This window comes from Chanos chanos, chromosome 6 (genome assembly GCF_902362185.1).
Source record: "Chanos chanos chromosome 6, fChaCha1.1, whole genome shotgun sequence".
Taxonomy (NCBI): Eukaryota; Metazoa; Chordata; class Actinopteri; order Gonorynchiformes; family Chanidae; genus Chanos; species Chanos chanos.
In genome coordinates this window covers 22,320,678-22,333,705 of record NC_044500.1, presented here as the reverse complement: position 1 = coordinate 22,333,705, position 13,028 = coordinate 22,320,678, and the positions used below count along the sequence as shown (strand labels likewise).

At 40.0% G+C, this 13,028-nt stretch overlaps 2 protein-coding genes across 2 annotated transcripts; one reads left to right on the top strand and one right to left on the bottom strand.

Annotated features, from left to right (window-relative positions):
• Positions 1-1,338: 1,338 nt before the first annotated feature.
• On the bottom strand, positions 1,339-4,452 carry hmgb1b (high mobility group box 1b). The gene is made up of 5 exons (XM_030778622.1): positions 4,361-4,452; positions 2,768-2,927; positions 2,337-2,482; positions 2,070-2,244; positions 1,339-1,909 (listed from the first exon to the last, which is right to left on the bottom strand). The coding sequence occupies exons 2-5, from the start codon at positions 2,912-2,914 to the stop codon at positions 1,784-1,786; spliced, it is 594 nt and encodes a 197-aa protein (XP_030634482.1). The 5' UTR covers positions 2,915-2,927; positions 4,361-4,452; the 3' UTR covers positions 1,339-1,783.
• Positions 4,453-10,262: 5,810 nt separating this feature from the next.
• Positions 10,263-12,311, top strand: tex26 (testis expressed 26). The gene is made up of 6 exons (XM_030778162.1): positions 10,263-10,271; positions 10,376-10,529; positions 10,706-10,790; positions 10,915-11,077; positions 11,350-11,506; positions 12,283-12,311. The coding sequence occupies exons 1-6, from the start codon at positions 10,263-10,265 to the stop codon at positions 12,309-12,311; spliced, it is 597 nt and encodes a 198-aa protein (XP_030634022.1).
• The last annotated feature ends 717 nt before the right edge of the window (positions 12,312-13,028 follow it).

Below are 13,028 nucleotides of genomic sequence, written 5' to 3'. Positions count from 1 at the left end.
TCAGCTGGTTAGTCAGTCATGGACTGCAAATATATATCTAGGGCATGACAAATTTCACGAAGAGTGAGTGGTGAAGAGTTTCACTGCGAGGGGATTCCGTGATCAGGTCATGCTGAGTAAGGCACTCACACACCAACCACTGGACAAATGATCCAGCAAACACTGGTCTACTGAGCAGACAAAAGATAACGTGGTCACGTGTGCTTATTTTCCCTGCTCAGAAGAGGTAAATGAGTATATGAGGCCTGTGAAGCGCAGGACTGACTGCCCAGCTCTCACAGTGAGGGGGTTCTGCACAGGAGTGGTTAGTTTTAGGCCCACTCAGTGCCTTGCAGGACAAGATGAACTCCAACAAATGCAAGGCCATTGTGAATGATTAGCTCCATCTCTCTGTCACCAGACTTCAACCATACTGAACAACCTACACTGGTGCATAAGAAGCATTTTCAACCACTGTCCCCAAAACACCAATTGATGGAATTTCTAATTAAAGAACATTGTTATAACCATAAGAAAACACAGACATAAATACTGGCATATGCCAAGGTGCACTTTAGGGACACCTCTTATGTGTATATGTATATGTGTATGTGCGCACCTCTCTGCTAAAATGTTTTATAGAGATGAATTTCTGGCATGGTCTTCCCATTTACCTTCATACAGTACATTTTTGTCACTCATATTGTCACAACACAGCAATTATCATGACCTGAAAATTGTCATCACTCTCTACACGCAAATAAAACAATCATTTGTTATCCATTTATTGCTTGTCCTGTTCTAAAACTTCCTAGGTCATTTACTGTTATAGCAAATACACTGCTAAACATGCTTTTATTATGCTTTGTTTCTATCTGGAGTACACGCTACTCCACACACTGCACTATTTGGTTCATTTGTACCAACACATAACAAACATTATGGGTAAATAAGTTCAGATGTGCTGCACCTCTTCAGCTTTTAACACCATTCAGTGTATATTCTTGTTCAGCTTCATACTCGTTTGTAACTTTGACAATAACCTTTGTGACGTGGTTCAACTGCCACACTTACCTGCTGCTCCACAAAAACTACTTTGATAGCAGAACTGCCAATTCAAGTCATTATGACCATTAACATAACTGTTTTACATTTATATATATATATAAGCAATATACACTTATTTCTGCCAAAATTCACCTCAGATCACCTTCAAGAACTTAAAATTTCCATAACTGATATTAAACCTACTTAGGTTTGTTAAAGCATGAATTTATCATACACTGAACTTACGCAGGGTGCAACTGGACAAAAATTAAACACACCAAAACACATTTCTCTAAAAAAAAAAAAAAAAAAAAAGAAATGTTTATTTCAGACACATTCTTGAATGTCAACCAAAGCTGCATTCTTGTAATTAGAGTGGTATTCAAAGTACAGTTAAAGGACCTTATGACGGCAAATACGAAAAACGTTTTAAAAACTAATATGATAATGCACTACAGATCTACAGATAAACCAGATAATTGTGCTATGCACCTTCAGAGAAACAGTTACTTCCAACTCGCTATTATCCCCCCCCTTACTGTTTCGGGCAAGAACTACCACTAATAATAATAAAAAAAAAGGACTGAAGACACATAGTGTTAACTTTACAAAAGGAGAATAACACTGTACATCTTAAAAACGTCTCATATACACAGCCTAACAATTCTTGTCTCTGCTGCATTACGTTTGAAGATGTGAATCGTGTACAATTGGGTTTATGGCATGAACAAGAATCTAGGCTCCATCAGTAGCTAATCTACTCGTCATCCTCTTCCTCCTCCTCCTCTTCCTCCTCCTCATCATCATCCTCCTCCTCTTCGTCATCAGCTGCTGCCTTTTTGGACAATCCTGCAATTCCCTTTGTACGGTAGGCAGCAATATCCTGACAGGAAGATTAAGATGTTTGATTTTCAGTCAGACAAGAAATGCCTGTTGCCACTTTATGGACTAAAGAGCACAGAAGGAATTGGAATGACCACCAATATTTTATAACATCAAAGACAAATCTATTTTCTACTATAATCAAACAAATGTGAGTGCACCTTGTCATATTTCTCCTTCAGCTTTGCTGCCTTCTTTTCATAGGGCTGCTTCACCTCTGCAGAGGAGCTGTTCCACATCTCTCCTAGTTTCTTAGCAATGTCACCAATGGACAGCCCAGGATTCTCTCCCTTGATCTTTGGGCGGTGATCACCACAAAAGATGAAGAATGCAGACCTAAACGAAAATAGGAGCAATTCACCTTATGTGGTCTGGAATAAACTGAGAGGAACTGGAGACTAATATTTGAAATGGGAATAAGCACGTACGGTGGTCTTTTGGGAGCATTGGGATCCTTAAATCGTCTCTTCTTCTCCCCTTTGGGTGGGACATAATTCTTCATCTCTCTTTCGTAGCGGAGTTTGTCCTGTTTGGCCATATCCTCAAACTTACCTTTTTCTTTGGGAGACATAGTCTGCCATAGAAAGATAATTTACTAAAGCATATAAAGCATATACAGTAGACACTGATTTTATTTAAGTGTTGCATCAAACGAACATTAGAACATTCCTGAGAACATGCGTATAAACCCAGAATTACAGACCAGCTGAATCAGTACCATAATCTACCCTGTAGGTGGTGCTTAGGTTCTACCCACACAACTGCCATCATTAAATAGCAGTGCATTTTTACAGGTGGGGGAAGATTTTCTTTCTTATTTTTTATGTTTTATTTCATTTTATGAAAAACTGTCCAGTACCTTCCATCGCTCTGAGCATTTCTTAGAGAATTCAGAGAAGTTGACAGTAGCATCTGGATGTTTCTTCTTGTGCTCTTCACGACAGTGCTGCACAAAGTAAGCATACGAGGACATCTTCCCTCTGGGCTTCCTTGGATCTTTACCCATCTTGACACTACGTCTGTACAAAAAATAAATAAATATATAAATATATATACACACACACGTATTTAAGTGATAAGAAATTAACAGCCATCAATACTTGATGCCATAACTGGGTCAGAATGATTGCATCAATTCTATATAATTTCTATTTTGAAAAATAATACGTGCGCGCTGAAACTGCAAGCAATTTACGTTGTCATAAATGTTTCAACATAAATATATTTCAAATGATTACATAATGCGCCACTATGTTCAAGTCTCTATCGAGGAGGTGGCCGACAAACCACCTAACGGTTACAACAATAATATTTCTTCTTCCATTTTGAAAAAGCCGTCTTCATGAGAGAAAGTCCCCTTCAATTGTCTCCTCCCACTTTCCTGAGCTATTTCGAGGCGGCAAATAAATCAACTAAGTTGATTCCGACGACCACGACTCCCTTCAGCTTTAACACATCTATGAAGAAGTTGGCTGGTCCCTACATAGTGTCTGAACTATATGCAGTTTGCAATGGGAGTTCGCTATCGCTAGCTTGAGTTGTGCTTCGAATGGCCGTCGCCGTTCACCAAAGCTAAATTAGCAAGCTAGCATCACTGTTCTCCCCAATATGGCTTCCCTCTTTATGTCTAGTCTTGTACACGGGCCACTGTTAGCCAACAGGCCGAACCTCAACGCTATCGACATCCTTCCTTATGAACTACAAATCCATAATAAATTCGTAAAAATAAAAATGCATTCGTTTCTACTATAAGCGACAAAGGCTGTTTACAATACATTACAGCACAATTCAGCATATTGAAATGCGCTCCAAATGTAGATGACCCATCCCCCGCCACTATAAAGGCAAAGCGCTGCATATCTCAAAATGCAGCCAGCCATATTACTTCACTAACTACGACTACACAACATTTATTACAATAACGTTTTCAACATGGGGGAAAATCCTTCTAAACTGCAAGGCTATTCATTAGTTTTTCAAAAATGTGCAAACTGGGGCAACCGAAACAGGATTTGCTATAAGTGACATTTGCACTGCTAGATGGGGTTCGCTTGCTCAGTTGCAGGTAGCTAACGTTGTCAAGCTAGCTCCAGCTCAAAGGGCTAACTAGCTAGATGGCTAGAAGCTCTTGGTGGCTATGCTTATCAAATTCGCGGAACGGCAAAATTAAAGAGGGAAGGTAGATATGAATGAAATAAGTCTAATGACTGGATATTCGAGTGAAAAAAATCAATATTCGAATCAAACTTCCAAGGATTTCAAATCAGGACGACTAACTCACTAACAACAGACAGGCTGACTGGTTAGCTTAACGGTGAATTGTATCCGACAAAGATGGGTCGACTATGTGAATATTACGGAATTTATTTCGGCAAGCTGAATGTGCAAAAATAAGATCTTAACTGACTGATATTCATTAAATGTATTATTAAATACACTTCGACATACTTACCAAACCCTAGCCTTCTATTTGCAGCAAAGGTAGATAATGACTGGCAAGTACAATAACACCGTTGCGCGGTCTTCCAAGTGCTTGTAGCTCCTTCTACTGAAGGGAAGCATTAACGCTATACAGTTACGACTCCTATTGGCTACCGCCAAGTCTTGACAGGCGCTGATTCGTTCCTCAGTGTCTATAGCCCATAGCAGAGCCAAAAGCTGGTTGGACGCTTTTCAACGAAACGTCATATTTTTCAGTGGCGGGTTTATATGAAAAAATCTCCCATTAAAGAGAGCTCAACATTACACATTTTATTAATTATACTTTGTGCGATTGTTACTTACTCTACAGCAAATTTAGACGCTAGAGTTGGAAATTAGTGAGAACGAGAAGATAAGGGGGCGAACTGCAAAATCAACAATCTTGCCAAGGATTTAACATCCGAGTTATTCCTCAAATAGGCTTTGATTTACATGATGTAGCCTGACAAGTATGTGGTATAACCTTTCTACTGTATGTATATTTTGTTTAATACATCAATAGTATGGGCTGTGCCATTTTAATTAACAATGCTGCAGATGATGCTACTGATAACACTGGCAAACAATCTCTTATTAATTATTTGAAAGGTTATTGTTTTCATTGTGTTTACCCTCTGTGACACAGTTCACACTTAGACTTACGATTCTGTGAATCAGAATTTCAGGGGTGACCTGCAGAGTTAAATGCCATTAAGCAAAATAAGAAAGAGGACTGATTATACCTTTGAAAGTTTTTATTTAACTGTAAATAAAACCAAACACAATATAACACAATGGTTTTGCATTGTGTTATATTGTGTTTGGTTTTATTTTATTTGACTGCAGTAAACACATTCAAGTCAAAGTTGTCTGCCTGAAAAAGGGGCATTAAACACACCTAACAAAGGATTTCAACATATTATCTATTACAAAATTTATACTTTTGCCAGACTGTTCTTACAGGAGATGGAAATTTGATTTGGCTCAATCTGAGCATGCCAAGTAGGGTTGACAGTCTGACTTTTAAATTCCATTTTAGTGTAATTAAATCAGAGGTATCTTTAAAGTAATTACTACGATGTTAATCCTGTCACTCTAATATACCAACTAATTTTAAACCTTAACTCTGAAGGAGCACAGGGCTAAAGAGCCCCTAGCCACACAAGCAACATAACCACCGCGGGATCTAGCATCCGAGCAAACACCCAGGACCAAGACTACATTGCGTTAGCAACACGCATGTGTTACTTGCCAGTTAACGCTAGATTATAATAATTTAATCGTGTTTACTTGTTGCTAGTGGTGCATTTGAACAAGAGGCTAGCTAAGGTTACATAAGACTTCACTAACCTAAATTAATTTAACATGCAAAAGTCAGGTAGCGTTAAGCAACCTAATTTACCTCAATATGTTTCTTCAAATTTGACGGCGAATTTTTGAAAGCTAGTATCTCGTGTTTTCGAGGGAGACAAAGATGGCACCGGAATCTCCATGAATCATTTTCAGAACCGGTTATCTCAAACAACTCTTTTAAAAAAAAAGGCCATGGGTGGCGCATGTCTAATGGCTGAATCTCCGCGGTGGCCTCTCTCGAATCCATTTTGGGTGTTTTATCACCGGTTAGTGCTGCTGCTGATGCTGATGCTGCTGCTGCGGGCGCGCCCCGCTCTTGTTGAAGGAGGGTCTAACATTACCTTCCCGCTTTGATTGGTTCCGTGGACCAATTCCCCTCTCGCCATTGATTACTTTAAAAGTAACAAACAAACAAGAAAACGCAATGTGACTGTACCGTGTAACGCAACGCATTGTAGAAATGTAGTGGAGTAGAAAGTATAGATACTTGCTGTAAAATGTAGTAATGGAGTAAAATGGAGTAAAAGTCAAAAGTACCCACAACTAAATCTACTTAAGTAAAGTACAGATACATGAAAAATGTACTTAAGTACAGTAACGAAGTACTTGTACTTCGTTACTTTCCACCACTGCCTTTCTCCAAGTGGCCTGTAAATTCAAGGATGTTATTTTACCAAAAAAAAAAAAAAAAGCTGGAGGAGTTGCCTAGTTGTCCCCTCCAAGTTTTAACGCGAACTGGGTTAAAGCAACGACCGGCTTAAATCAATGCTCCTTTCAGGGAACTTCATTTGAGGATGTTAATAATCTTCAAGTAAAACTTTTTTACTGCTGAGTGTGGCTACTTCTGGCCAGGCAGTCTGTTATGGCTACGTCCTCAACTGGTTTATAAATCAATAGTTTTAAGCATGCTTTGCGTTTTGCCCTTGATTCTACAGTGCCATTTCCTTCAGCAGTGCAGAAGCAGTAGAGATCTATTTACGACTGAATACACATATCCACGTCACACCCTTTATCGCCCTTGTAAACAGCGCGCCAATTTTAGACCCATATATGTTTTGGCATCACATTAGTAAAACATGTTTCCAGTATGTATTAAAACAAAATATCTCCTCATCGCTCAAGTGCCTAAAATAGCAACGTTTTTAATGTTATAATGGCACGCGGTTGCAGCAAGTCTTGGCACGATAGTGGGCGCTCGTTTTAACTATTAAGGATTCAGCGGGTGATAAACAGCATCTTTTTGCAGTGCATCTCCAGTTTTATTTTCATTGAATACCAGACAGAAAGACAAAATCAGATAAATAAATGGCCAAGGAAGTGTTTGCAGTTGCGGGCGGAGACGTGGTTTCAATATAAATGCCTCCAGGGGCGATGAAATCTGTTCTGTTATTCACCATCGGTATCGCGCTGAATCACGGCCTGTTAACAACATATGAGAAGACTTTAATTATTGAGTCATTTTTTCATACCTTTGTCGCTATATGTATTTGTGTTTTTTTTTTTTAATTGGCGACTTTCTTCGATAAATAAGGATGTAAAAAACTGAAATTCACTCAAAGTTTAGACGCTACAGAGGAACGCAGCATCCTATATGGAACAAAAATGGGAAAGTCTGGCCCATGTAAGACTGGCGAACTGTAAACCACTACGTTCAGCCTGTACATTTAACCTGGCAGGGGGGCACCATGTAACAGCCAGTCCTCTACTTTGTTTGTTGTGAACGACTAACTCGTGCAAATCGCACGTGCGCATCTATCTATCTATCTCTCTATCTATCTATCTATTGGCAGATGTGTGTGTGTGTGTGTGTGTGTGTGTGTGTGTGTGTGTGTGTGTGGATAGACATATAAATTAATTAGGGGCAAAGCAGGCACCTATTGTAACTGTTAGAATTTTTCACTATTGCCAGGTAGATTACTAAGTACCCACAAAGTTTCATGAAATTTGGCCACATGGGGGCACCATACCAGAAAAACATAAAAATGTATTAAAGTACTCGTTACTCCAGGGCATTCATGCCGACTGGCCTTGACCCAAATGGGGGGAAACTTGGGCCTCTGTCTCGCTCCCTGGAGCTCCGGCTCTCCCTTGGGCCCCATGCACCCAATCTTAAACCCAGGAAGCATCGTCTCCACACCTAGCGCAACTTACAGAGGCCCAACCGCCTGGTGGACCAAATTGACATGCAGCTAAACTGCAGGCACCCATTGTAACTATTAGAATTTTTCACCATTATTAGGGGCGAAGCAGCAAAGCTGTAGGCACCTGTTGTAACTGTTAGAAGTTTTTCACTATTATTATTATTAGGGGCCAAGCAGTGAGTCTGCTGGAACCCTATTGTAATCATTATAATTTTTCACTATTGTTTGCGCAATGGGATTCTTTTTTTTTTTTAATTTGGCACATTGATAGACACAGTACCAGGTATCCAAGCACCAAATTTGGGGTGAATCCATGCATCCATGTATCGCCACCAACAGGCCAAATTTCAGAGTACATTTTGCTTATGACTTTCAAACCATTTGGTCTAGAACAATCATCTCTGATTCCCCTTAATCCATGTCTTATGTTGAGTGAAATGAACTATGTTGACCAAAACCACCATATTTCATTTTGAACTGTTCATAAACCTACCTTTGGGAACTAGTCCTAGACCACTGATCCTATCACCACCAAATTTGGTACACATCATCTACAGAGGAGCCTGACCAAAAGTTGAATAAAGAATTTTGTTAGGACAAATGATGTGGCTGCTGTTGTCCAATGAACTTCAATGGTGGAGCCTCTAAAACAGGAAGTGAGCATATCTCAGCAACACTTTCATAGATTGATGCCAAACTTAGTACACCACATTGCTAGGTGGAGTACTGGGTCCTCTGAAAGTCTGGTGAAATGTGGCCACATGGGGGCGCTATACCAGAAAAACACATAAAATGTTTTGAAATACCCATTAATTCAGGAGGAATGCAGATATTTCCATCAAACTTCTTGTGCATTATTACACTAAAGAATCCTAGCTGAGAAGTTATGAACCCTCTATGTGGGCCATTTTATTTTTCAGTTGTCTTGGTATCATCATTTTTAATGGTTGCCTATGGCAGGCCAAAGAAGCCCTAGGTGGATTTTGGTGGAATCTGGCACCCTCAAAGGGAATACTGGGCTTCAGTGTGTCTGTTCACCCTGTGATGGGCTGGTGTTTTGTGCAAGGGTTGTTCTAATTACTTGTCTATCTGGCAGCCATGAGATGCTTGGCCCCTTCATTGCTGCTTGCAGCTATATTTGATATTGTAACTTAAATATTCTCCTTGCTGTTCTCTTCACGTAGACTTAACTGTATGTAAATTTACATGTACGCCTCTGTGTTCTTATAACCAGAAATAATTAGTGTAATTATTTAGGAGGAATTATTGTGTTAAAAAAATGAACATTCCAGGGGCGCAATACGAAGGAGTAAATTGACACTCAGTCTTATTGTGATCTCTGTTCATGAGGTATTAGTAATCCAACTGATGCACTGATTGTAAGTCGCTTTGGCTAAAAGTGTCTGCCAAATAACAAAATTGTAAAATTGTAAGTTGTAAACATCAGCAGTCTAATTTTGATTTCAGAGAACGATTGGCATACGAACGTATCTGCCCTGTATGTGGTATGTCATATAATAGAGGGGTAAATATTGGAAAGCGCACACAAACACAAAGACTCAGAAGATATTTTGGCTTGCAGAACCAATAAGTATAAGGATTAGGGCTTCCTTCAGAGAGCTGAGAGGGAGCGCACAAACACGGAATCTATCAGGTTGACATAAATGGATAAGAGCTGGCTGAAGAGACCTAGAAGTTAAGCACTGATCTCATGTTGGCATTGCCATTTCTCGTGCATTTCTCTATGATTAGCGTTGGGGTGTTAGAAGTTCTCTGAACAATGTAATGTCTAAACACCCTGCTGAAAAAAAGTGGTATCGAGTGAAAATACACGAGACTTTATTGAGGGGTGCCCTAAAGGGCCTTCTGACTCTAAAACAAATGCACGAATCAGCGACTGCAGACTGTCGATTAATTTAACGCACCAAGAATGCTCATTCCGCTTAATTTGAACAGTTAGAAAGACATCCACTACAGGTTTGTAAAGAAAATTTGTGACAAGTTTTTCGAAGGGATACGGAGTTGGTATAGCGCTAGCCCAAGTGAGCCGATGTCAGTTCATTCTGAACAGCCAATGAAATGTGTTACCTAGCAGTCACCGCGGAGTGGCGCCAAACAATAATAAATGCAACGATTTCTCTCCGCACACTGTAGGTGTACTTGGATGTTTTGCTAATGGATGTCATGTTCTAATTTTGTTATCTTACATGACCGTAGCTGCACATTGTTGAAAATGAAAAGTAACATACAACTGCTTCCTTGCACATAAAACCCAATTCACATCTCTGACATAGCAAGCACGAAACTGTCTCCTGTAACAAGTCTGTTTACCCGACATAACTTAGATTCACAGTTCATTCAAGTGCGCGTGGAAAGCATCGGTGCATCGAAACGGATGAGATGAAAAACGTAACAAGAGGCATCACAATGAGTGTATTCTATAGCCTAATTACATTTGTGGACATTGTTGGGGGAAACGCTCGTGGCACTCTCTTCTTTCCCTCTTGTTGCAGATTCGTAAGACCCAGGGCACTTCGCCCATCGGATATAGTGGTGACCACAAATTAATGCCTCTATCGATCACAACGAGGTATCGTCCGACAAACCACGCCATTTTACTTCCGGAGAGCTCCCTGTCCAGAGCCATGACAGATGTGCCAGCTTCGGGTCTGTTAATGTAGAACCATAGCCAACTGTTTAATGGGTCTGTTAATCTAGAACCATAGTCAACAGTTTTTAACGGTGCAACTTATTATAGCTGTAGAAACAAAAATATTAATGTTTTGGTGTATAATATTATTTTTTATTGTTTTGGGGTAATTTATCTCATGATTTTTTCTAAGATGACAAAAAGAGGTGGAACCCATATGAGACCTCCCAGAAAAGGGATTTTGTTTACAGACCCAGTGTACCAAATCCCATTTTGAGGTAGGCCCACTGTCCTGTTCATATTTTGAAAGGATTGTCTGGGTTTATATTATACTAAACCTTTTGTTGGTCATAAGTATTTATATTCATGTTTATGTTGTTCTGTTTTTCTCTGAAAATAAAGACCCCCCACCTCCAAAACATCTAGAAATTCAGATATATTGTCTAGTCATCTGGATTCAAGTGTATATAGGAAGGATTTTAACTGGAAGCCTATCTCTAAACCTCTCTGCATCCGTACTGGATCAACCAGTGGAAACAGACGGAATAACCCACATCCAAGCCAGGTTGTGTCTATACTTTTCTTCGCATCTTTACTTTGTGTGTGTGTGTAAGTGTGTGAAAGAAAGAAAGAAAGAAAGAAAGAAAGAAAGAAAGGGGATAGGAGAGAGAGAGAGAGAGCAGGAGGAAGAGGGATGGAAAGAGACAGAGAGAGAGGGATCCTATCTGTGTTTTAGTTTTCATGCACAGGATTTTTACATGCTTCTCTGTGTTTCGTGTGACCTCCACTGCAATTCTACCATTGACATGAAGTTTTTTTTTTCTTTGTTAAATATAGTCGTTCATGGTGTGGAGACTACCCAAGGGACAGGATCAAAACCCCGTTGATGGCAGGTCTCCATGGAGAAGACCACCTTCTGAGAATGAAATCAGAGATGCTCTGGCTGCACAGTATCGTTCTACCTACAGGAGTGACTGGCTGGGCCTACCTCAAGGTAGAATATCTTATTTAGAGTGATTCATACCTGTTGATTTTTTCACCTCATCAGTGTATTTTGTATCATATAGTGAATGCTAAATATGTCTCTGAGCTTCAGCTGTTTTCATGTCATTCATGTACTTTTTAATTACAGGGTTTCAGATGAACAGTGCAGTGTGTGCGTCTCTGAACTGGAAGCGACATGTCACTCAGCCCGCCCTCACTGAGATAAGGCATGACTGTGATAAGCCCAAACTCATACTGCAGGCAAATGCATCTCGACATGGCTGTACTCAATGTCATTTTGGGAAGGGGATAGGTAAGCAGAGATTACGTCAAATAGAATGAATTATGGTAAATGAACCTCTGAAATAAATTCAGCCAATTGAGACACTGAAATAAATTCAGCCAATTAGTGACTAATTTGTATTCTAACCTCTGTGACAGGAAATTGTAGAGGCCAAAAGCTGGCTGCTGAAAATTCAGTTCAAAAGCCTAAAATTGTCTAGCTGGACACTTTAGCCTCTCCTGTGATGGCCCTGCTTTGGTTTGTTTCAAACCTGGATCTGACCTCTGTCCTCTGTCCCCCTCTCTAAACCTGTGAGTGTGTCAGTGCACACGCTGCTTTCAAAGCATGATGACTCCAAAGACCTTCTGCTTCCTTCACTGGAAATAAAGACCAATTAAACTATGCATGAGGATATTTAATAAGATATAATATGAAAAATTAGAATTACAGCACATTTGAAGCAGCTTCTCTTAAATGATTCTCTGCTCCTGTGTCCATTACAGAGCCCACTGTAGAAATCAGTAGAAACTGACGTTGGACCAATTATGTGAACCTTCCTCTGTTCTCAACTCTCTGACGCCCCATAAGCTTTAACAGTTATGTAAATGTTTGTCTGAAAGGGTGAAGTCTCTATTTGTGCTTTCCTTAGTCACTTGACCAATCAGAAACAGGCCTGTTCACTAATTAATTTCAACGGGATGTATTTAATTAGGCTCTCTTTCCATTTCGGACTGTAACAGTGCTGGAGAGCATGGAAAGAGCTGATTTGCTTCATTGATAATTGTCACATGGTGTCAGCGCCTCTGCTAGAGAGCACTTGTGGAAGAACAGTCACATGTATCTCTTTTAATTCGGCCACTGGAGAGGGAGTGCAGATATTTTCTCCCAGTGCCCATCCCCCTAGTTAAATGGACACAGTGAAGAGTCCTAGTGTTTTCACTCAAGCCTTTTCCACACTAGTGAGGATATCGGTCTGGACAGGGCACCCATGCATACTGTGCATTTTAACACATCAGACTGCCTGCACGCTCTCTGTCAGTGCGCCCGAGATTAATCATGATGTGCACTCTTTAAATTAATTTAACCTTAACTCTCTAGACGCGCTGTCCAAATTGGTGCACTCTGCTGAACCAGCCTCTTGCCTCCTTGATCCCCTACCTGCTAAACTTTACATAGAGCTTTTCTCAGTTCTCACACAACAATGCTAAACCTTCTAAATATGTCACTTAAATCTAGCATTTTACCCTCC

What these genes read in the sequence shown, in the direction of transcription:
- hmgb1b (XM_030778622.1), bottom strand. Translation starts at nt 2,914, where the DNA reads ATGGGTAAAGATCCAAGGAAGCCCAGAGGGAAGATGTCCTCGTATGCT. An exon ending in AATGCTCAGAGCGATGGAAG is followed by an intron (nt 2,483 to 2,767) that starts GTACTGGACAGT and finishes TTTCTATGGCAG; the next exon opens with ACTATGTCTCCCAAAGAAAA. An exon ending in AATGCTCCCAAAAGACCACC is followed by an intron (nt 2,245 to 2,336) that starts GTACGTGCTTAT and finishes ATTTTCGTTTAG; the next exon opens with GTCTGCATTCTTCATCTTTT.
- tex26 (XM_030778162.1), top strand. An exon ending in GACAGATGTGCCAGCTTCGG is followed by an intron (nt 10,530 to 10,705) that starts GTCTGTTAATGT and finishes ATTTTTTCTAAG; the next exon opens with ATGACAAAAAGAGGTGGAAC. An exon ending in CTGGCTGGGCCTACCTCAAG is followed by an intron (nt 11,507 to 12,282) that starts GTAGAATATCTT and finishes TGTCCATTACAG; the next exon opens with AGCCCACTGTAGAAATCAGT.